General features: G+C 45.1%; 1 protein-coding gene across 16 annotated transcripts in view; it reads left to right on the plus strand.

The window, feature by feature from the left end:
- LOC133372935 (histone-lysine N-methyltransferase PRDM16-like) overlaps positions 1 to 25146 on the plus strand; it is a 545545-nt gene that overhangs the window by 402455 nt on the left and 117944 nt on the right. For all 16 annotated transcript variants that reach the window (XM_061602158.1, XM_061602152.1, XM_061602153.1 and 13 more), the window contains one exon: positions 22775 to 22909. In XM_061602158.1, the coding sequence (XP_061458142.1) occupies positions 22775 to 22909 (135 nt within the window). The remainder of the gene's footprint in view (positions 1 to 22774; positions 22910 to 25146) is intronic.

Here is a 25146-nt window from a genome sequence, read left to right on the forward strand (position 1 = left end):
GTAAAACAAAATAGGTCACATCCGCACGAGTCTGGAATCTGCTTATCCCTGGTTTAGGGTGTGTAGTGCAACAACAGACAAGGGGTAGCCAACGTTGTGCCCTGCAGATGTTGGTGGATATCAGGTCCCACCATCCCTGTCCATTGGCCATGATTGCTGGGATTGTTGAGAGATGGAGTCCAACAACATCTGGAGGACCACAAGGTCTCCCCTCCCTTGATCTCAGAGGCATTCCCCTCTTCTAAAAAGAGGCTTCTCTTCCGCTCTCCCATGCAGCAGGGAATGCTCCTTCCTGACGCAGGGATGGGGAACCTGTGGCTCTCCAGATGTTGCTGGGCTCTGTCTACCATCATCCTTAACTGTTGGCTGTGTTGGCTGGGGCTGACGGGAGACTACAGATCAGTGTAGATAATACTGAGCGAGATCGACCAAAGGCAACTAATTCCAGTTTTGCCCCAATCCTTCCCCCTGCTGAGTTCTGCAAGGGAAAAAACTGAGACTAAGGTCACTCCCACTCCCTGGGCTGTTTGTAAGTAAGAAGGCAGGCAGGTGGAGCCTGGGTGGCTCAAAGGCTGGCAGGGGGCAGACCACTGTCCACTGTCGTCTAGGGCACATGGACTGCAAACTAGGATGTCTTCACCTTGACTTATTCCTGTCTCCCAAACTCCTGGGTGTGAACATATAGTGTCTCTCAGTCAGGGTCAGACTAGAGTTTGGAGCAGCTGTGTCTGAATCAAGTCCCCAGAGTGTTTTTTCCCCAACTAAGGATCCCTGATATCAGTTGCTGTACATGAGAGCTAGGGGCGCGACAACTCCGTACAGATAGCAGGAACATTTGCCATTCAAATGACAATCTATTTGCAATATTTCCTGAGCAAGGAAATGAAGCTTTGCAGTAGAGTATCTGCTTTGTCACACAGAAGGTCCCAGGTTATTATTATTATTTATTACATTTTTGCCCTGCCTTTCTTTTCATGATAGAAACCCAAGGCAGCTTACATACGGTTCCCAGGAGGTCTCCCATTCAGGCATTGACCAGACCTAACCCTGCTTAGCTTCAGCAGGGAGCTGGCCTCATGTGCCTGGGATATAGGATATATGTTCTTTTCCTGAGACCCTAACAGCTCCTGCTACCTGTGGTCTGATTCAGTATGAGACAGGTTCCTATGTTTAGGTGAATGGCTGTAGCTCAGTGGTAGAGCATCTGGTTTTGCATGTAGAAGGCCCCAGCTAGCCTGGCCACTGGTCAACTAGGGTGGGAGTAATTGTCCAGCAACATCTGGATGTCTATAGGAGAGCCAGCTGTGCTTTAGAGGTAGGGATGGGAGGAGAATTAAATTCCATTCACCTTTAAAGCTGAATTTATCGAATTTGCACTTCCAGCCCACTATGAGAACTGGAACACAGCCACCTTTCAAAATTTGCACTCATTTGAATTTTGTAATGCCGTTCTCCAACCAACCAATGGTTACAAGAACACATTATGTTAGGGGAAAGTGTGTGTAAAATTGACTATATGAATGAAAATGCCATACACAAAATGCATTGTTTTATGAGAAATTGCTTGCAAAAATGTGTACATGAGTCAAAACTGGCAACGAAAACCTGTTTATTAGGAGAAATTTGCACTTTTCAAATCTGAATTTTCATGAGGATTTATTTTTTTTAAAGCAAATTGCTGCAGAAATGTGAAGAACTGAATTTCATATTGGAAAAACAAGGGCCGGAGGAAACCAAAACTGACTGATCTTTCCATCCCTATGTATAGGTCTTAAGTTCAGCTCAGGGCCAGACTGGGAACCAATGGAGTCCTGTCAATGATCCCAGCGACAGATTCCACTTAGAATTTCAGCATCTTCGTTCTGTACTAATGGCGGGTTCTGAACAATCTTCAAGGGAAGCTCCACATCCAAACATTCAGTTCAGTTTCGTTTATTGCACAATAGCCAACCAAGCTTTTTGCATATACATTACAAAAAAAACATACGAAACAAGACAGATTAAAAACAGAGATTAAACAATTTTGGCCCGTTAATTTAAATGGCTCTGCTCTAAGGCATTGGATACAACTCACTAATTGCACATCAGAAGAGCCTGCTGGATCAGGCCAGTGGCCCATCTAGACCAGCATCCTGTTCTCACAGTGGCCAACCAGATGACTATTATGGGAAGCTGCAAGCAGGACCTGGGTGCAAGAGCACGCTCCCCTCCTGCAGTTTCCATCAATTGCTATTCAGAAGAATGCTGCCTCTGACAGTGAAGCAGTTCATAGCCATCGTGGCTAGCAGCCATTGATAGCCTTGTCCTCCGTGCATTTGTCTAATCCTCTTCTAAAGCCACCCAGTGCTGAATGAGGCTGAATTAGGATGCTGAAACAAAAACGGGAACGCCTGCAAGAGGGACCTAGACCGGAAATAGACTGATTCCACCCACCCCTGTACAGCACACGCTGGTCCACTAACGGGTGATCTATTGCTCTTGCATACTTTGCCCCCCGCCCCAAGCACCAGCAACATCTTGCCCTGAGTTTTGAGCCTCTGCCTGCTTTATCGCCCTGCCTATAAGGTGTGAAGATTGAATTTCCCAGCCTCTCCACATGATTAAGAAGCAGCGGCTGAAACGTGAGCCTGGTGGCAGAGGTATCTCCAGCTGGGTTGAGCCTTCTGCAGGCTACCGCCCCTGCTGTTCGCTCGCAGGATGGGGAACAGCTGCCCTCGCTCTAGTGAGGAAATGTTGCATGACTGACAACCAGAGCAGATGCTGCCTTGGGAGAGAGATGGTTTTCCTCTTAGGGGGAAGGGCTGTCGCTCCATGGTGGAGCATCCAGTTTGCATCAGTAGGTGCCGAGTTCAACACCCAGGTAGGGCTGGGAAGGGCTGGACCTCTGGAGAGCCTGATGGATGACTGGTCTGGTCTGGTCTGAGACACCTTCCTGGGTTCATTAGGAGCATCCATAGTAGCTCAGTGGAGGAGCACCAACCTTGCATGCAGAAGGTCCTAGGTTCGATCCCTGGCATCTCCAGGTAGAACTGAAGCCCGGGAGAACTGCTGCCAGTCAGTGTAGTCAATTCTGAGCTAGATTGGACCAATGATCTGGGTAAATACAGGGCAGCTTCCCGTGTTTCTAAGATGTGCCTCAGAAATTAAACACAGCCATAACTCGGTGGTCGAAATCGTGGCCGTTAGGGTGGTAAAGGTTCCCCATCCTTCGGCTGAGCAATGAAGATTTGGACATGAATGCAAACAGCAGGAGGGAAGTTCCCAGCCCACTGGAGAAATGTCACTCGTCTCCTCTGCAAACCGCCCTCAAACTTTTGAGACATTTCCCTGCCCGTGCAAGAGCAGCCCAGTTCACTTTGATATATTGGCTTGAGCAACGTTAACTACCCATTTGCCAGGATTAAGAGCAGGAACATAGATCGTTGATCCATCTGGATCAGTACTGCCTACACTGACTGGCAGCAGCTCTCCAGGGTTTCAAGCAGGAGTCTCTCTTATGCCTACCTGAGATACCAGGGATTCTGCATGCAAGGCAGAGGCTCTACCACTGAGCTACGCCCCTTCCCTATAATATATTGATAATACTTTATTTTCTTTTTTCTTACTAAACTAGAAGTATGTGTGTGAACCTGCCCTGCTTCTGTATATAGGAAACTGTATCCACCAGATCACTGAAATGGAATAATTGTTTTTCCATAGACAAGTTGTGGGGAGCCCTTTGGCCCCCCTCCCAGATGTTGGTGAACTACAACTCCCATTGTGTTCATGAACTTCAATGAGTCTACTCCCTGTAGGTTTGCATTAAAACAAGAACCAACCAAATTTCTCCATCATCCTAACTTGTGATGGATCCCCTTCTGTCTCAGTGGGCTCTGATGGCAACTAACCACCAGGCAATGCCAAAGGTTTGCTAAGCTTGTGCACTCAACAGAGTTTCTCTGTGAGCTGCTTTGAGTGGGCTTCCTCTCTCAAACACTCTCCTTTCCCTTAGTGTTTATGGATTGTTGTCAGGGGATGAGTGAAGGCAGTAATTCAGGGTGCATTTAAAGCATGGCAGAATGTGAGGCAGAGAGTTCCAGACTTTGGGATGCTATCTGCTTGGATGTTCTTCAAGCCCGGCAGGAATCATTCCACTGCTGGGTGGATCAGATTCTCTGCTGACCAGTGAGGCTGACCAACACATCAGAGGTCAAGGGAAGCTTGGCGACAAACTTGGCAGGAATTGTCCCACTGCCAGAGCTTGGAAAAGTTACTTTTTTGAACTACAACTCCCACCAGCCCAATCCAGTGGCTATGATGGCTGGGGCTGATGGGAGCTGTAGTTCAAAAAAGTAACTTTTCCAAGCTCTGCCCACTGCTGTGTGGCTTAGATTCTCCTCCAAAATAGTTTTTGTGCGTGCCTCTCCTTCTCTTAAAAAGAGCTTGCACAGGAGAACATCTTAACGAACATGTCCTTTGGAGAAGTGTGGTAGCTCATCTACATTGCAGGCAGAACACCCAGTTTCAATCTCCAGGTATGGCTAAGAATGTCTCCTGTCTCTGTCTGAGCGAGCTACTGCCAGTCAGGGTAGACAGTACTGAACTAGAGACAGCAACAGCCTGCCTCATTGTAAGGCATTTTCTTATCTTCCTATTTAAATCAACTCTTTGTTCAGGACCAGGATGACTAGAACCTTACCTTATAATTTATATAGGGGAAAGACCAACACTGAGTGGCAGAGCATCTGCTTTGCACACAGAAGGTCCCAGGTTCAATTCTCAGCATCTCCAGGTAGGGCTGTCTGAAATCCTAAATAGCTCCTGCCAGCCAGTGCAAAAAATACTGAGCTAGATGGAGCGATGGTCTGGCTCAGTATAAGGCAGCTTCCCATGTCCTGTGTTAATTACAGGGGGGGTGGAGGGTTAGGGAGGAGGGAGGGACATTTAGACACCAAATGTCTTGGTCTGGCCCCATCGTTCTTTCTCTCTCTGTGTGTGCGTCTGTCTGTCTGTGTGTCATCTTCCCTCTGCAGGCACAGCCTCTGTGATTAAGTCTGCAACTCCCCTGCTGTTTTTAATAGGCCTGTAGCCCCGACCAGCTGATGAGAACTAAACTACACAGCTTGATCTCGAATATTTTCACTGGAATCTCCTAATACACTATATTAATCATTACTGTCAAACCATTCAGGAGCCAAATATGTCCACCCAGAAGGGCAGGAGGAGGGAGCATGGGGGGAGAGAAAAAGGGAGCGGGGGGCTGGCTCCCTATTAAAACCAGACGCATTGTATGACGAGAAACGGCTTGCAAAAATGTGTGCCTGCGCCAAAAGTGCAAAAATACGTTTCTTAGGAGAAAGTTGTGCGAAAATGCTGGAGAATTTTCATGAGGATTTAAAAACAACTCAACACAAATTATTCTATTTATATATTTATTTATTACATTTATATCCCGCCCTTCCTCCCAGAAGGAGCCCAGGGCAGCAAACAACAATGCTGAAAGCACTTTAAAACATCTTTAAAACAAAAGACTTTAATACCTATTAAAAACAAAACATCTTTAAAATCATATTAAAACAAAGCATCTTAAAAACATCTTTAAAAAACAACTTTAAAAACATCTTAAAAAGCAACTCCAGCACAGGCGCAGACTGGGATACGGTCTCTGCTTAAAAGGCTTGTTGAAAGAGGAAGGTCTTCAGTAGGCGCCGAAAAGATAACACAGATGGCGCCTGTCTAGTATTTAAGGGGAGGGAATTCCACAGGGTAGGTGCCACAACACTAATGGTCCATTTCCTGTGTTGTGTGGAATGGACTTCCTGATAAGCTGATATCTTCAGGAGGCCCTCACCTGCAGAGCGCAGTGATCGACTGGGTATATAAGGCATAAGATGGTCTTTCAGGTATCCTTGTGCCAAGCTGTGTAGGGCTTTGTACACCAAAACCAGAACCTTGAACTTAGCCCAGTAGCTAATGGGCAGCCAGTGCAATTCTTTCAGCAGTGGGGTGACATGTTGGCGATACCCTCCCCCAGTGAGCAGTCGCACCGCCACATTTTGCACCAGCTGCAGCTTCCACACCAACCTCAAGGGCAGCCCCACATAAAGCTCATTACAGTAATCTAGCCTGGAAGTTACCATTGCATGGACAACAGTGATCAGGCTATCATGGTCCAGAAATGGCTGCAGCTGGTAAAAGACACCCCTAGCCACTGAGCTCACCTGGGTTTTTAGCAACAAAGATGGATCCAGGAGCACCCCATACTACAAACCTGCTCTTTCAAATGCAGTACAACCCCATCCAAATTGCTGCACAAGAGTGGAGAACTGAATTTAAGACTGGAAAAATGAGAAGCAGAGGGAACCAAAATGGACAGATCTTTCCATCCCTAATTGTAACACAATCCTGACATGCTAGTTTTCTGTGTGCATGGAGTTTTGAGGGCATTCAGTCATGCGTGCCCACACCTGCAGTCTTAAATTATGTAGTCCAGAAACAGATTTACCATCTCAATGAGAAACAGGCCTTGGTTGCCTCCCGTATTGTCAATAAACCACACTGCAACTTCCTTGGGGCCAGACATTTCTCCATTTGAATTAAAATGCATCCAGGGGTTAAATGCCATCACCTGTTACTTCAATTAGGATGAAGCTGTTGCTGTTGTTGTTGTTGTAAAATCACACTATATGTGTTCATGGGCGTAAAGAATTCCAGGACACCAGGGTTATCACCCACAGCTGTCCTGTTAATAATGCAATTATCATCGTCTATGTTGAGTATTCCTCTCTCTGAGTTCACTGTTTAGGAACTCGCTGTTGGCCACACTCTTCACTGGCATGCAGCGCTCGGAGGGTTGCCCAAAAGATAATGGGCCAAAAAAGGTTGCCCGACCGTGCCTTGAAGTGAAGGGAGCTGCCTTTTACTGAGGTCACGTCTCTACCTTCCATTTAAAGCTCTGTTATGCCTCTTGAATAGTTATGGCTTCCTGCAAAGCATCCTGAGAACTGTAGTTTGTGAAGGGTACAGAGAGTTGTTAGAGGACCTCCGATTCCCCTCACAGAGATACAATTCCTGGAGTTCCCTGAGAGAAGGGATTGATTGTTAAACCTGGGAGTTGCACCTCTGTGAGGGGCTGGATAGACCAGTGGTGTGCCTTGTTATTTGGCACCTTTCTATGTTCCTGTATCTTAAGAGAAAGGCTGTAGCTCATTGGCAGAGCATCTGCTTTGCATGCAGGAAGGTGCCAGGCTCAATAGCTAATAGCGATGGGGAATAAATTTGATTCAGTTCTCATTTAAAGCCTTTTTTAAAAAAAAAATCTGCATTTTCTGAAACAATATGCGAGCTGAAACAGAGGCATCCTTTGAAATGCACACTTATCCAAATTCTGCGATGCACTTCTCCAACCAAGCAGTGCTTACAAAAAGGCATGGATGAGGGGACGGAGTGCACAAAATGAATATATTGGTGAAAATAACATGCAAAAATGCATTCGATCCAGATAAATTGTGAGCAACAAAACGTGTGCATTAGTCAAAACTGCATGCAAAAAAATTACTTATTCAGAGAAATCTGTGCTGGAATGGTGAAGAATTTTGAAGTGCTGCGGAAATGTGGAGAGCCAATGTTAAGGTTAGAAAAATGAGAGTACCAAAACTGACAGATCCTTCTGTCTGTGATATCCAGCATCTACACGTAGAGCTGGGGACTTGTCAGTGTAGAATAGGAGTAGTCAACGAGGTGCCCTCCAGATGTTGTTGGGCTCTGGTCAGTGGTCAGGGATGATGGGGGCTGCAGTCTAATCTGGAGCGCACCACGTTGGCTACCCCTGGCGGAGACAATTCTGAGTGTGGTGGACAAACTTTCTGATTTGCTCCAGGGTGGCTTCTGATGTTGGTTAACTCCCCACCCGTCATGGTTCCTAACATGCCCTCCTTCAAATGTCCCCCCTGAGCACCAGCAAGCAGCTCGTCTGCTCGTCCACAAGGGACTTCCTCATCTGTTTCACGACCAGGAAAAAAGAGCTCCTCAGTCACCCAGAGCTCAGTGGTGGTGATGGGAAGCAGGGATGGAAGGATCTGTCAATTTCAGTCCTTTCAGTTCCTCATTTTTCTAACCTTTATTTCAGTTCTACACATTTCTGCAGAATTTGCAATTTAAAAAAAAAAAAATCCTGATATTCTTCAGCATTTTTGTGAGAATATCTAATAAATGCATTTTTGTGGGCAGTTTTGAATAATGTACACCTTTTTTGCAAGCATTGTCTCCTAATATAATGCATTTTCTGTGTTGTTTTCCCCAATATATTCATTTTTGTGCACACTTTCCCCTAATATATGCACTTTTGTAGAGATTGCTTGGTTGGAGAACTGCATTGCAAAATTCAGATAAGTGCAAATTTTGAAGGATGGCTATGTTTCAGCTCTCAGATTTGATAAATTTGGCTTTAAATGCTAACTGAATTGAATCTCTCTCCATCTCTAGTGGGACGCCATGGATCTAGGCGCCACCTTTCTTGCCCATTACCTCTTGTAAGTTCTGAAGCCACCCTGGTTATTTGTAACTGTTAAATTAATCCAGCCTCCCCTTCCTGAGACCAGCCTTTTTTTAGTGCTTTCTTCACATGCATCTACTTTAGTGTAACATGTTTCCATAACTATGTGATTAGCTTTGTGTCCTGCCTTCTACAATGATAGCGTGTGTGTGTGTGTGTGTGTGTGTGTGTGTGTGTGATATATGATACTCTAGATGGTGTCGTAGTGTTGCGGGATATTAAAACCATGTGTAGCAAATCTTTTATTTGCAGCAACTTCTGAGTTCAAATTTCACCTCCTGCTCCACCTATCAAAGCTGATTCTCATAAAACTTGCCAGATTTTTTCTTTACCTTTATGCCAATTTCTTCCTCCTTCCTCTGCAAAAATAACTTTTTTGACAAATCACACAGAAACAGTTCTGCACCAGGAGTTCCTCTGCTGCCCTTTGCCAACCTGTGCCCTGCAGACACTATGTGACACCCAACTCTCATCAGCCCCTGGCAGCATCCTCCAATGGTCAAAATGATGCAGTCCATTTATATGGTGGCATCAGTGAACATGGTGCTTTAAAAAGGAACGTAAGCACTGACAGGCCCTGTGGCTCAAGGGTAGAGCATCTGTTTTGCATGCAGAAGGTCCCAGGTTCAATCCTTGCCACCTGGGAGATACTCTTGGTCTGAAATCCTGGAGAGCCATCGCCTGTCAGTGTAGACAGTACCAATGGTCTGACTCGGTTGAAGGCATCGTCCTATGTTCCAGCACAGACTTGGCAATGGCCATAGGTACAAAACAAAGTTATCTCTGTAGTGTAATGGATTAGCAGCATACTTTTCGAAGGCGGAGGGAGAACTCTCACATGTGGTCCTTGTTATTACACTCGCTCCGAGATGAAAGCGGACAGGAACATGATAAATTGGACCATGCACTCAAGCTGACAAAAATATTTTCATTGCTGTGTTCTCAACGCAATTATGGGGCAGCCTCCTTGTTGCCCACTGAATCGCTAACATTTCTAATTGGACGTGCTTGCTCTGTTCAACTGGCGGCAGCCCTTAGCTGGGAAAATGAGACGGTAAGCCCTGCAAGGTCTGGCTCCGTCGTCGCCCAGTGGCCTGCCAAGCGGCGGTTAATGGGCTAACCTTTATGAATTTGTCAACATGCTCTTTAAGTAGCCATTTGTGAGCACGGGGAGAGACACTGCCGCAAGCAAAACAGAAAGGGCATGGAAGAGTGTGCAAGGAACATTAACCATCTGATGCCTTATTCCAGTTGTTTATTTCTTTGCAAGCCTGTTGTCAGGGACTCCAGCAGAGGGGGAGGACCATGGGTCAGGGGCAGAGTGTCTGCCTTGCACGCACAGGAGTAGGGAATCTGTGGCCCCCACAGAGCTACAATTCCCAGAGTGGTTTAACAGGCAGTCCCTCTTCCCAGGGAACTCTAAGGAACAGTACCACTGTGAGGACAACAGAGGTCTCCTAAAACTCTCAGAGCCTCTCAACAAATGACAGTTACCAGGATTCTTGTGGGGAGGAAGCCATCTCTGTTTAAAGTGGTATTATACTGCTTTAATTGTATGGTGCAGATGTGGCCACAGTGTTTCCCACAATGCTAACATGTATTGTATTTCTTAAATATTTCTAAATGTGCAAGCGTATATATAAATCAGCATATGCAATTTTACGTACTTTAATTTCCTCTCTTTTTTTAAGTGGTGCATTTCTTCTTTTTTGGTGATGCGTCAACGGCCACACTGCTCATAGCCAAGCCCCCTCAGTGGTCCAAAGAGGGCCGCCGGGCCACTTCCAACCTTTGAGGCCCCTGGACATAATAAAAACTACTAGTGGTGTTTATTGTGATGTTTGTGATTTTAAGTTGTATTAAATTGTTTTTAAGCATGAATTTTAAAGATGAAGAGAGTAAATCATCATCATCATCTGATCTGATTCATCATGGTCTAAACTTTTGACATCAGAACCTATCTATCTATCTATCTATCTATCTATCTATCTATCTATCTATCTATCTATCTATCTATCTATCTATCTATCTATCTATCTATCTATCTAATATATAATATAAATACTTATGAACATTTTAAATGATTTAGCATGACAAAATCCACATTGTCACTATTGATTGTAAGTAGCTTTGGGTTCATTTCTGTGAAGAAAGTGACTAATTAATTAATTAATCAATCAATCAATCAATCAATTAAATTGGTTAACTCTGTGTTTATGTAAATATATAATAGCAACACACAGCTCTTATTTGTTCAGATCTACGGCTCTGAGCGGAGAGAGTGTGTCACATTATTGCTTTGATGTGCATAAAAACAAGTTGTGAGACTTACCAAATTCCCCCAAAATTGACAAGTGTCTAAATTTGAGGCCCCCTGTGAGCTTGAGACCAGAGGCACATGGCTCTCCTGTTCCCACCCCCACTTTGTCCCTGTTCATAGTGTAAAATCCCATATCTTAACGATACATTATGAGAACATGTAAAATCAAGTGCATCAAGGATGCGATTGTGTTCAGTGTGCCTCTCTTAATTCCCTTCAGAGCCACTGTCTGGCCACATCCTTGGACGGGCATTTCCAGCCACTGTGATGTTATTCTTGAACTTCTATACAGAAGCCCTCAGTTCTCCATTTTCCACCCACCCTGGAGGTGTTCCTGCCGTTTTCCAAAGTGGAACATCTTCTGAAAGACCTAAAATGATACCAGATGTGCCGATGATGTTCCCATTAGGGTAAAAAAAAATGTACTGTCCGCTTGGGATTTTCCATATGCTCATTTTCTCCCAGCCAAAGAAGAAGAAGAAGAGTGGGGGGTGGGTGGGGACCCTTTTTCTGTTTGACTTAGTGAAGACACTGCTTCAACAATCCGAACACTGTCTTGTTACACAGTGTGGCCATTCAGAAGCACAGATAGCCTTTTATGATGTGAGATAGCTGCGTGGGACAATGAGGCCAGCATTGTGTTGCACAATCTTGTTTTGTAGTCAGCAAGTAGGCAGGATGGGTGGGAATTCCCCTCCCCTTCCAAAGCCATCAAGTTGACCTTACAGCAAGAAGCTTACACCACTGCAGATTTTTTTCCCACATTGCATTTGATCTCCTGCTTTATTTCAACGCATGTAATCATTCTCCTCTCCCTCCCCACCAGCCACCCAGATCCAAACACCCTATAACCGAGAGGTTGTAGCCAGCTAAACCCTATTCACTGTAAACCCTTTGAAATTACTGGGCTTAAGTTAGTCATTCCTAGGGTTAGGAGGATCTGTTACTTTTGCTTCTCTTCATTTCTCCCTTTTCCAATCTTAAATTCTGTTCTGCAGCAATTTGCGATATATTAGTGTGAATTTCTCCCCAAAGACACATTTTTGCATAGGGTTTTAACTAATGAGCACATAATTGCAAGTCATCTCTTCTTATATAATGCAGTTTTGCATAGTGCTTTCACTAATGTATTTATTTTTATGCACTTTCCCCTTATATATGCATTTCTCTAAACATTGTTTGGTTGGCGAACTGCACTGCAAACTTCAAAAAAGTGTGAATTTCAAAGGATGGCTGTGTTTCGGTCCTCATTGTTTTGGAAAGTGCAAATCTGATAGATTCTGCTTTAACTGCAAACTAAGTTTAATTTCTCCTTCATGTCCATTAATTTCAATAGGTCTGTTCTGCATTAGGCTAGCATTTGTCTTACTGTGCTAACATCACTGGGTTGTTGTTCAAATCCTTTAAGCATGGGTTCACTGACAATAACAAACAGTTTACTTGAGGAACAATGACAATTCACAGCAAATTGCAGACTGGGTTGACTGGGATTAGAACGAGTCTGCCAAAGCCATTCCCACATTTCACTCTCTTTCCTCTCCCTACTGTCAACTCAGGATGTAAGGAGGCAGCAATTTCCATCCTATCCAAGGGTACAGTTGTCCAGGGTCTTGGGGGATCTTAGACCCCTTACTTTTTTGGGAGCAGGGTCCAAGCCAGGGTCTTTATGTCTCCATTGTCCTACAAGCCAATCAGTACAAAAGGGGAGTGTGTTCGTCATTGAGAAGAGTCTTCTAGCATGCTTCCTTGTCCTTTTCAGAGGTAGTTTACCATTGCCTCCCTCTGAGGCTGAGAGGCAGTGACTGGCCCAAGGTCACCCAGTGAGCTTCATGGCTGTGTGGGGATTCTAACCCTGGTCTCCCAGGTCGTAGTCCAACACTCTAACCACTACTCCACTCTGGCTTACCTTAGTGTTCCATATCCAAAGAGGTGTCTTCATACCCCACTTTCCAAACAGCTGTTGAACTACATCTCCCATCCACCCTAGCAAGCATGGTGAACATCCAGGAACGATGGGAGTTGTCATTCAGCAACATCTTCCATCCTTTCTTCCCTAAACTGCAGACAAATTTTCTTTTCTCTTCTTTGATTTTGTTGTTATCGTTTTCACGTTACGCATAATACATAGAATTATATTACAATAATCAGATAAGAACAACAGGTCTGGAGAGTATTACATCGTAATAATTCATCCAATGGGAGGGTGTTTATAATTTCATGATATTATACCTCCATAATATGTCAGGAAATCCAAAGAAAATTTCAAAATGCATCATCACATTTTAATATGTTTTTAAAGATGTTTAGTTTTAATCTCTTTTAAAGTCTTGTTTTGAATATGTTTGAGAGAGTTTTTGGTGGTTTTGTTTGCCGCCTTGGACTATAATAATAATAATAATAATAATAATAATAATAATAATAATAATAATAATAATAATAACCAAATGAAATCATATCTCCTGGGGACTGTCCATCCATGTACCTGCCTTGTTATATAGGTCACAAAGAGCCACCACACTTCCAAAAACATTACTGGAACCACTTCTCTGCCCATCACACGCAACTGGTGAGTTATCTTTTCAGAAATGGCTAGCAGACAAATGCTCCTGAGGACTTCTTTTAAATGATCACAAACTCGTGTGGAAATGCAGTGAGATGAACTGAAGGGTGAAAAAGGAGAAGCCAAAATGGTCAGATTTGTCCAGCTCCCACTACTAAACAATCTCCCCAGAACAGTCCAATAAAAGTTTAAAACAAATGGTTAAGGGCAAAAATACAGTTAGCAAAAGCCACAGTAAAACTAATAATAATCAAATAACGGTTACACATCCCTTGATCTTCTCAAGGAGAGGTGGCATCAGCAGATGACCAGATTCCTTGAAGAGAGGCTGTCATTATTTCTGAAGGATAATGTAACACCTCTATGTTCTTAAACCACACACACACACACACACCTTTTCACAAACACTTTCAAACAATCTCCCATAATTATCTCTCTCCCCATGCCCGGTAGATTGGCATCTAACTTCTACATTAATTCTACATTTGGTGACACAGTTGGTGTCAAATGTTTCAACATACCAAGTCTTGGTATAACTTCGCATCCCCTTCTCATCGCCTCTCAGCCGACATCCACTAATGGTCTTCTGCTCCTTACTAGTGTATGTTGGCCCCACCCAGCCACCCTGGCCACTAGTTCCACGGAGAAAATGAGAGCCAAGTAAATGGCAACAGCTTATTTGCTGCCCAGCCAAGTACATTTGCTTCATCTCTGAAAGCCAAATGGGGGATATTATAGAAACCAGACCCTTGCCACAGTTTTAATTATCAGGGTCCTGACAGAAATGAGTAGAATTTTGAAAGAACAGCCACGGAACAGATGAAAATGCCTTTCACATGGATTTTTTCCTCCATAAAATTTTATAGGTTCTTAAAGAAACACCATTCATACATTTTATGAGGCCTAATCATTCACTAATGCCTCTGAGTCTGCACCTGTGGCAGCCGGGCCCAGAGAGAGGTCCCTGAGCCATTCCCAACAATTCATGTTGTCGACCAACCCTGACAAGCAGCGCAAGCACTGAAGGAGAGGCCGGCCTGGTTCCAGTTACCTAGCAACCATTCTAATAAGGCAACGGCAAAGAGATTTATGGGTATTTATCTGCTGACGCACATCTTGATGTGAAGCAGGCTCAATTTCTTTTGGAAAAGAGAGACCATTGGCCATATTTTTTTTTCTTACCACAGGCAGAATGGAAAGGTTACAACATTGGGAGCTTTTCACTTTAGGGGAAAAAGGTGAGGGGGTACATAAAATTATTCATGGTCCAGAGAACATTCATAATACCAAAACCTGGAAACATCCAAAGACGCTGAACGTTGGAAGATTCGGGACAGACAAAAAGGAAATATTTCCTCACAGAGCGCCAGTAGAGGCTGTTCCATTAGGGCAAGTGGAGCACTGCCCCAGCCAGATCAATCTGTCCTTAGCCAGCCCCCACCTCCCTACCATCAGCTTCCTCCTCCTCCTTAGGAGGTGTGTTGACTTTGCAGAACTCAACAAAGAAGAGGACGGGGACAAAACCGGAATTAATTGTCTCCGCCTATCATTCACTCCAGCTCCGCCTACTGTTGGCCTCCCTGCCTTCCACCCCACCGGTCCTAATGGGCACCAGCCTCTACTGCCTAACACATAGTTAAACATCAGGCAGTGATGGCCACCAACTTGGGTGGCTTTAAAAGAGGATTAGAGCAATGTGTGAAGGATAATGTTATCGACGGATACTTGTAATGATGGCTGTATACTTTCTCCAGTATCAAAAGTACCCATTGCTGGGAACCACAAGTGTGCTGTCGTGCTCAGGTCTTGCATGCGGGCTTTGCATCGGTTGGCCATTGTGCGAGCAAGATGCTGGATCAGATGTCCCACTGGCCTGATCCAGTAGGCTGTTCTGGTGGTCTTATGTCTTCAAGCAGACAAAGAGCACATGAAGATCACGGATGGGTCAGATCAAAGGCCCGTCCAATCCAGCATCCTGTTCCCATCGTGGCCAACCATTGGGTTCTGTTTGAGATAAACGTTTTAAGACTCCCAAGAGAAGCAAAAAAGCATTTTGATAAGACTAGTAAAAATGCTCAGAGAGGATTTTTCACATGGCACACCGATCCCATAGCAAAGATAAGTGAGGTTTGTAGTCCGGCTGGCCTGCCGCTAGCATGTTCTGTGTGGGGTCTGTGATGGGAGAAGAGACTCTGTTTGGGGGAAAGCTGGGAAGATTTTAAGTAGGTTTTTTCCCCCTCTAAAGCAAAATCTTGGAAATTCCTGCTTGGGAGAAACATATGAAGAATTTCTAGGGAACCAAAGAGTTTCAATAAACATAGTGAATTTTTTCAGCTGGGGACAACACATCTCTTATAACTTTATGCTTAAACAATCTCACTGGAATCGATTTTTGGAACTGTTTGTGTGTATATTGGGGGAAAGGTCTGCATAAAAATGCACCTGTCAGAAAAAATGACATGAAAACAGTTTTGTATTTGGGAAAGTTACGTGGAGAAAGGGGTATGGTAGGCAAAGCTGCAGCCAAATATGTGGTGTTTAGGAGAAACTTTGCACTGAAATGCTGGTGCATTTTCATGAGGAACTTTCTAAAAATACGAACTGATGCAGAAATGTGAAGAACTGAACTTAAGATTGGCAAAAAATGAGCAACGAAGAGACTTGTCAGTTTAGGGAAATTTTAGTTCAGACAATAGGCGAGTAAGAGGTGACATGGTAGAGTGTATAAAATTGTGCCTGGCATGGAGAAAATGGACAGAGAAACATTTTTCTCCCTCTCACATAGCACTAGAACATCCAATTAATAGACATCCAATTAAGCTGGAAGTTGGATGATTCAGGATAGACTGAAGAAAGTGCTTCTTCACACAGCACAGATTTATGGAATTCGCTCCCACAAGAGGCAGTGATGGGCACCAATTTGGATGGCTTTCAAAGAGGGTTAGACAATTTCATGGAGGATCAGTCCATCGATGGCTACTAGCTATTATGGCTATGCTCTGCTTCCATGGCTGAAGGCTTTCAAGATACCAGCTCCATGTGATTGCGACACCCAAACAACCAGGTATCTTAACCCTGTGGAGCCCCTATCCATGAGCGAGCGCTCACTTCACACACCCATGCAGAACATCAGTGGCTACTCACCGTGATGGCTGTGTTCCACCACCACTGTCAAAGGCAGCATGCTTCTGAATACCAGTTGCTGGGAACCACAGGAGAGGGGAGAGGGCTGTTGCCCCCAAGTCCTGTTTGAGGGCTTCCCATTGAGACATCTTGGTAGCCGCTGTGAAAACAGGATGGGCCACTGGCTTGATCCAAAATGAAGATCATAAGTCCATCACTATGAGGGGGTGGAGCTAGAATACGCATCTCCAGTGTCCCCTCCCGACATGTTTTCTTAACCCTTAAAGGTAACTCCCACAGAGGGTTAATTTGAAAGGTGAAAGGGGGGTTAGCTGGAAGGAAAAGGGAAGGAAGAGGTGCTTATAACGTTTACCCCTTCTGTGGGTTATCCAAGAAGAGTTGCAAAGGGGCAGAGATTTGTGGTTATACCTACATTTACTAGGGTAAGGCTCCCGCTCTGTCCACTTGCCATCATCCCGCGGCTGAAGCCCATTTCTTTTTTTCTCCTTGCTGTCCTGTGCTGGTCTCTCCTGCAGTTTTTAAAGATACAAAGTCTCCTTTTGTTGAGGCGATCCATTCAGAACAGGGCTGGTCCTAAACCGAGAATATTTGGATAAACTTGTCAGCCCTTGAAGACAAGAAAAGGTCTTTTGTCCGTAAGAGGGGGCTGCCCCGTTGCAGTACCGTAGGATCACTGGAATAGCTCCAATAAAAACTTGGCTTGGCATAGGGTTAAAAAAAAAGGAGGTGATTGGGGTGTCTAATGAAGGGTCTTTTACTCCAGGTCTTAAGTGAGTTTGATTGATTTATTAGAACACATGCCTGACATCCTATTGCAGACCGGGATTCAGGAAAGGCCTTCTTAAGAATACTGTCCGTTGACAAAGGGGACTTTGTGTTACACGATTGGCGAGTTGCTCAGGCCCCATCTACACTATACATTCAAAGCAGCATCATACCACTTTAAACAGCCATGGTGTCCCCCAAAGCATCCTGGGAAATGTAGTTTGGTAAGAGCGCTGAGGGTGGTTAGGAGACCCTGTTCCCGTCACAGAGTGACAATTCCCAGGCTTCTTTAACAACTAGCCCCCCTTCCCAGAGAACTCTGGGTATTGTCGCTCTGTGAGGGGAAGAGGGGGTCTCCTAGCAACTCTCAGCACCCCTTCACAAACTACACTTCCCAGGATTGTTTTGGGGGAAGCGATGACTGTTTAAAGTGGTATGATACTGTTTTACTTGTACAGTGCAGGTGGGATTTAAGGCAAAGAGCCTGGTCTAAGAAGACCTTCCGGGGTTTCTTATTATGAAGCCCCGCCATAGAACACCCCTCTGTCGCCTCCTTGAATGGATGCAGGATTGGGATCCTGGTCAGCAGTGGCTGCTGCCCTTCCAGCCTGGTAGGGCGGAAGGGAGGTGGGGCAACAGTAGGTGGCTCCATTCTAGTTCGGTCCCCACCTGCCTCCTCCTCCACCTCCCTGCTGAGTTCTACAAGGGGCAACACTGAGACTAAGGAAGAGGAAGCGGACGGGCAGAGGCACCCCCCAGACTGGTTGTAAATATGAAGGTGGGCTGATGGGAACTGGCTGAGTTCAGATTGAGGTTGGTGGGGCAGCACCCCATTCACCCTAATGGATGAGTCCCCACTGGTCCCTGTCAGCAGGGCGGGCGGGCGGGCGGGCGCGCGGACGGATGGATGGATGGGAGAGAAGAGAGAGAGAGATAAGATGGATAGCTAGAAAGAGAGATTAGATGATAGATTACAGAGAGAGTGAGATAAGAGAGAGAGAGAGAGAGAGAGGCTACGAGGACAGGGCATTGTCCCACAATTGTGGCCCTTTCCCTCCCCCCATGAACATAATTTCCTACTTTATTAAAACTTTGCTCTCCTTATTGCTAGTAGCAGCTGTTCTGGGAGGGTGCAGTCAGTCTCTCTCTCTCTCTCTCTCTGGCAATTTCAAGACACAGAACTCTGCTTCAAATGTGTCGAGTTGTGGTCGCCTCTGTGGTTCTCAGCAACCCTTTGCCCTGCGAACTCCTGCAGTTTAATGGTAGCACAGCGAGAAAGGGAAAAGCCACACCGGATTTCAGGCCAATGTTTTCACAGCTCAACTGCCTGAGCGCCGCGAGGTTTGCTTGACATGAGACTGTAGAGGGGCCACGAGGACGGTGTGCCTTTCCGGGTGGGGTGAGAGTTCCGTCGCTTTGAGCCTTCGCTCAAATCCATACCCATGTCCAGGGCTGGCCCTAGACCAGCGGGCACCACCCCCAAGGCGAGGGGTGTCTTCAGTTCCCCATTCCACCCCATTCCACCCTCCATATTCCATACTTTGAAACATTTTATTTTTGTCATTGTATTTAGAGACTGTGAGATAATAGTGTATTTATAGACCACTATAGGCCATGATTTTGATGCACAATATGTATGCGTGGTTTATTCCTGTCATATCAGATGATACATATGCCATAGTAGGAAATGTAAATTCCCCCCATGCTCTATAAACTCTTTGTCCTCGTCACCGTTTACTTATTTATTTATACACCGCATAATTGGTAAGGTGGCTTTTTTTTTTACAGTAGATCAAAGGTGAGGAAATGAATGAATGAATGGACCTCAGTCATTTCGCTTAACCTCAACGGGTCTACCCTGGGCAGTAGGGTCATGGCAAATTCAGACATGTAGGGTTCCTTCATGACACTCACAGCCACACCCACCTTTTTTTGCTACTGGGTTGAGAAGGAAATCCTAGTTAACTCATTCCCCCACAACAATAGATGCCCCTAGGAGCCCATCAGCATGAAAGGGGAGGGTGTTAGCTAGTGAAAACAGTATTCTCAGTGAGTGACTCACCTTCTTTCACTCTGACTACCTCTAATCAGCAGAAAAGGACAAGGAAGCATGTGAGAAGATCCTTTTCAGTGGTTAACACACTCCTCTCTCTTGCTGATTGGCTCATAGGACACTGGAGGCATTGGGACCCTGCTCCCCAAAATGTAAGGGGTCTAAGACACACACACACCGAGCCCCTGGAGACTACATCCCTGACTCTGGGTAAGACTAGCATTTGATACACCGATTCCCATCATCCCTGGCCAGTGGCCATGCTGACTGGGGGCTGATGGGAGTTACAGTCCAAGAACATCTGGAGGATGCCACATTGGTTACCCCTGGTATAAATAGGGGTTTTTTAGTTTTTTTTTTTAAGAAACTGTAGAAACAAATAGATTTAACTTGAGAAGTTGATCATGAGAATCTAAAACAACAACAAATCCTCTAACTTCTGCCAAATAAAATCTTCACATCACCCAAGCTGTCAAAGATCATCTACAAGCTGGGAGTTGCAGTGAGCACACAGAGGGATGCTGTAGTAACCAGGTGCTTGGAAATCAACGGAAGGCACATGTCTTCCTGTACCCAGCCCAGGGATTCCATTAGCTGAAGTGACGACAGATTCGCCTGGCATCCTGGCTGGACAGCACAGTGGAGCAAACTCCAAAATTAAAGAAACAGGAACCTCAAGTGATGCTCAAAGGACAGCACAAATACTGACAAGAATCCCCTTCCCTGAAGCTAACTTTTGATTTTGTTGATTCAGTGTTTCTGATGTTAAGAAATTATGAGCAGCCTTTGTGCTGCGGTCCTGAAGGACACTCGGCAAAGCAGATGTTCGCACAACCCAAAGCTATGGCCAGAACTCTGGGCCTGAATTTGGTGCCTCGTGGTCCTGGAATGGGCCGATCCCAAAATCTGTTAATCAGATTGCAGCAGGGGCTGGGAAATTTCAAGCGGGACTTGCAACGAAAGGCGCAGAGTATTCCTTTTCAGTGTTTCAGCTGGTAAGCCAGAGGTAGAGAATATTTTGTCAGCCTGAGGGCCGCGTTCCTTTCTGGGCAACCTTCTGCCAATGGAGCCAGAGGTAAAAGTGGGTGGAGCGATGCATGCTAATTTTCCTTTTGTACAGAAAGCTAGTTTCTGCATACAGCCCATCCTCAAGCAGGGTGAAGCAGGGCTGGTGAGGAGTGTGGCTGGTGAGAGTTCCGGGGGCCAGCCAGAGAGGCCTGTAGGGCCACATTGGTTCCAGGGTCTGAGTTTCCTCACCCATGCAGCCAGCCATGCCCTTCTCCATTCCGTCCCTCCCGCAACAGTCACCATTCTATGACTCTGCCACTGAGCTATGGCCCTTCCCCAAAGGAAGAATCTAACAGTGCGCCCCCAGAAGCTCTGTGTTTGTGTGCGTTTATAAAGCAGAGATGGGGGAACGGTGGCCCTCTAGAAGTTGTAGGTCTTCAACTCCCATCAGCCACACCCAGTACGGCCAATGGTCAGAGAAAACAGGAGTTGTTGTCCAACAACAGGTTGCCCGGTTCTTATAGCAGTGCTAAGTTCCTTGGGCACAGCACTTAAGCGAGGCTTGATTTCCTTTGGAAGGAGGTCCCATTGGCATGTTGTAATATTTGCCTGTATTTACAAGTATACAGAGGTTATGCATAGGTGTAGGGCAAGAGGAGAGGCACACGGCTTAAGCACTCCAGCAGGCAGGCACATACCATTGCTCCCGTATCAGATCTCTAGGGAGCAAGGCAGCACCCCAAGATGCTTACACCGGTCAAAGCTTGGCTCTCTGTGTCTCTGTCTATTTCATATGCCCCTCAAAACTACAGTCTTTGCTTCACACATACACCTGGATTGCGACATCTTTAGCAGGGAAGGGCTCTTCCCATTCAGAGCATTCCCCCCAAACATGGTCCCGTGTCAAGAAGGAACTGGCTGACTATTTTATGCCCATTGCAACATATCGCCTGCATTTGCCTAGCAAAGGTCAGATCCGTCCAGCAGATTCCCCCAATTTCAAGCAGGTCTCCTGCACGACATCCCAGTCTTCCAATGCCTTAACCTCCCTGCAACTAACCCCAGCCAGTAGCCTGCGAGCCACATTTTGCTCCAGCTGCAGCTTCCAAACTATACTCACAATTCTGTGCGAGATACAGTAATCCAAGTGGGGAAGTCCCTCAGCTCTTGAGAATGCTCCCTTTGCTTCTGCAAACGGAGGGGGTGTGAAAACCTTTGCTATCTGCCTGCAGATGCTCTCACCTAACTTGTTACCTTTCCTGTGCAAAGAAAACAGGAGCTGAGTATGTCTTCCTTTGAGAAAAGAGAGAAAACAACCACAAATTTTTAAAAGGTCACCACTGGCATCATTTTATTTATCACACGTGCATAAGTGTGTCTTCAAGTATTTGTGAGCATGTCTGCAGTCAGGGTTTCTGCTAATCGAAGCTGGACTTTGCTTCTTGCGTTTGAGCCAAGCTACCTTTTCTTTGACCAGGCTTCCCCAACCTGATGCCGTCTAGATGTTTCTGGACTACATCTCCCATCACCTCTGGCCATTGGCCATGCTGGCAAGGGCTAAAAGAGTGATTTAGACCGATAATTATGTCTGCTGTCTGTTCATCAACTTCAATCACCCTTTCTGTGGGTGGTGGTCAATGCTAGGTCTACTCAGAGCAGACCCACTGAAGTGAATTGGCATGACTAACTTAAGTCTCTTGATTTCAGTGGGTTTACTCTGTGTAGGGCTTAGTTGGAAACAGAGATGGATCTGTCAATTTTGGTTCTCTCCATTTCTCATTCTGCAATCTTAAATTCACTTCTCTGCATTTCTAGAACAATTTGTGATTTTTTTTAAAAAAAAATCCTTAGGAAAGTTCTTCACATTTTAGTGAGAATTTCTTCTACTAATCATATTTTTGCATGCGGTTTTGACTAATGTGCACATTTTTGCAAACAATTTATCCTAATGTAATGCATTTTGTATGTTATTTTCACTAATATATTCATTTTTTATGCATGCTTTCCCCTAATATATGCATTTTTGCAAATGTGGCTTAGTTGGAGAACTGCATCATGAAATTCGGATAAGTGCGACTTTTGAAGGATGGCGGTATTTCAGCTCTCAAAGCTGTGCACCCCAAATGGTTTTGCCTGGCAGAAATGTGTCATTGACCTCTGAGCCTGGATGGAGGGCAGAGAAGGGTGTGCTTTCTGAATGAAGGTCAAGGTTTATATTTGTTGTTCTGCCTACTTTTGCCCATGGCCCTGCCCACCAATGGCATGCGGCCCTCGTGAGATCGCCCTGAAAGAAAGGTGGCCCCCGGTCTGACAAACATTTCCCACCCCGACTCACCTACCTTGATTGTTTCTTGCTCTGTTCAAACAAATACTTTTTGCCTTCTCTTTCAGATTGGCGATGACCTGGGCGCCAATAAATTCTGCATCGATGCTAACCAGACCGGAAATGGGAACTGGCTGAAGTACATCCGAGTGGCCGGCTCTAGCGAAGAACAAAACCTAGCGGCGTGTCCTATTAATGACCAGGTATGATCTGGCTCTGTTAATCTCCTGGCCTTCCCATTTTCCCGTTTCTGTGCCTCTGTTTAGAATCAGGGTGGTCAGTGGGACAAGGGGAGTGGATCACAGATGACGAATTTTTGCTTGGATTCATGCGTTGTTGTCGTCATTTGTTTACAAAAAGTATCCAGAGTTTAATATGCAGCAAGTAGGCTCAAAGATGTGAACTGACTGCTGATTTGATACTGGGCCAAATTCAAGATTTTTTAAAAATAGTATATAAAGACACAGGTTACTTGAAGGTTCACCTTACCTCTTTTGAGCCCAGTTATCCATTTTGATCTGAGAAACTGGCACTTTTACAAGTGCTGCATAATGTTGCCAGAAAGGAATCTTTCTTTGTTATTATCAGGGAGGATTCATGACCATCTTGGGTAATTCTTCCTCCCGCTGACCACACACCTCTTAGCCAAACTGCTGGGGAGGGGAGCATGATGGGGTGAGGCTCCACACTCCAAACACTTCACCCAGGGAAAGTCCTACTATGCAGGCTGAAGAAACTGGCCATTATGGCTGTTGAACAGAAATCATTATCAGTACACAGCCTAAATGAATTGAGGATTGGAACTGCAGCATCCTTTCTCAGTTTCTTGCCCTGGATAACAAAAATATGCTTCCTTTACAATGATGGAGATATGGAGTTTAGCCAAGCTCCATGCAACCAAGATTCTTGCAGTAAGGAAATGCACTCAATCCTTTATGCCATAGCAATGTTATGCCTTTACCAATTATCCTGGGAGATGTTGCTTGTCCCATTACAAATGACACATAATAGGGGGACTAAGAGGCTGAGGTGGTGGAGCAGGGAGGATTCATGACACCAACTGAACATATCCAGTTGTTGGAAGGCTGACAAGCACATAAGGATGGAAAAATCTGTCCATTTCCATTCTCTCAGCTTCTCATTTTTCCATTCTTAGATCTAGTTCTCCACATTTCTGCAGCAATTTCTGTGTTTTTGTTTTTAAATCCTCATAAAAATTCATCAGAGTTTTAGTGCGAATTTCTTCTAATAAACACTTATTTTGCATGCAGTTTTGATTAATGTACATTTCATTTCCACTAATGTAATGCCTTTTTGTACGCTGTTTTCACTAATATATTCCTTTTGAGAAAACTGCATCACAAAACTTGGATATGTTCAAATTCGAAAGGAGGGCTTTATTTCTGGTTTGTGTATTGTTTCAGGAACTGCGGATTTAGTAGACTTGCCTTGAAATGCAACCTGAATTGAATTTTCTCCCCCATGCTTACAAGTGCACCATGCATGAGGGAAATGGGGTCTCCTCACAACTCTCAGCACCCTTAACAAGCTAAAGTTCCCAGGATTCTTTGTGGGGAAGCCAGGACTGTTAACGTGGGATTATAGCACTTTAAATGCACTTAAATTTAAATGTGCATACTTTAAATGCAGTCCAAGCACTGAGTCTGCACTACGTAATCTTCCATTTCAAAAAGGGGATCTTGAGTCAAATGCAAAGTGTCAAATTAAAAGCCTGATCATTTCACCCCAGAAATCTGCTTCTTGCAGGAAATACGACTAGCTGTTGTTCTTTCTTTCACTTTCCAAGGCAAAATACCTGTCACCAGATGCTGTGGGTTTTAAACCAACTCATGGTTTGTGTGGCGTGGGGATGAGAATCCTCACTGTTCTCCCCCAGAAAGAGGCAATTAGCTACTCCAACGTTCTTGATCTTTTAGCATAGTTGCTCCAGTTATTTATTCCTGCAGCTGTTCCACCAGTAAAAGGACATTAGCAAAGGAAAAAATGGAAATGGACTACCTTCAAGTCGATTCCGACTTATGGCGACCCTATGAATAGGGTTTTCACGGTAAGCAATCTCAGAGGTGGTTTACCATTGCCTCCCTCTGAGGCTGAGAGGCAGTGACTGGCCCAAGATCACCCAGTGAGCTTCATGACTGGGGATTCAATTCTCCCAGGTCATAGTCCAGCACCTTAACCACTACACCACACTGGGTCTCTTAGGAGAGGAAAGGTAGCATCAATGGGAGGCATCTTTTATGCAAACTTGCTCTTTCTACAATACACAGCCCTGATGGATAAGCAAGGGAGTTCCCCAAAAGGGTCCGGCTCATTCCACGTGTCTCCCCCTTTCGCCGGGAAACAGCACCTAACCAAGTTGAAGCAGTTTGTAGCACAAACGCACTCACCCCACTTCTGACTCTGTTCAAACAGGTTTGCC

This window comes from Rhineura floridana, chromosome 18, assembly GCF_030035675.1.
Source record: "Rhineura floridana isolate rRhiFlo1 chromosome 18, rRhiFlo1.hap2, whole genome shotgun sequence".
NCBI classification, from domain to species: domain Eukaryota; kingdom Metazoa; phylum Chordata; class Lepidosauria; order Squamata; family Rhineuridae; genus Rhineura; species Rhineura floridana.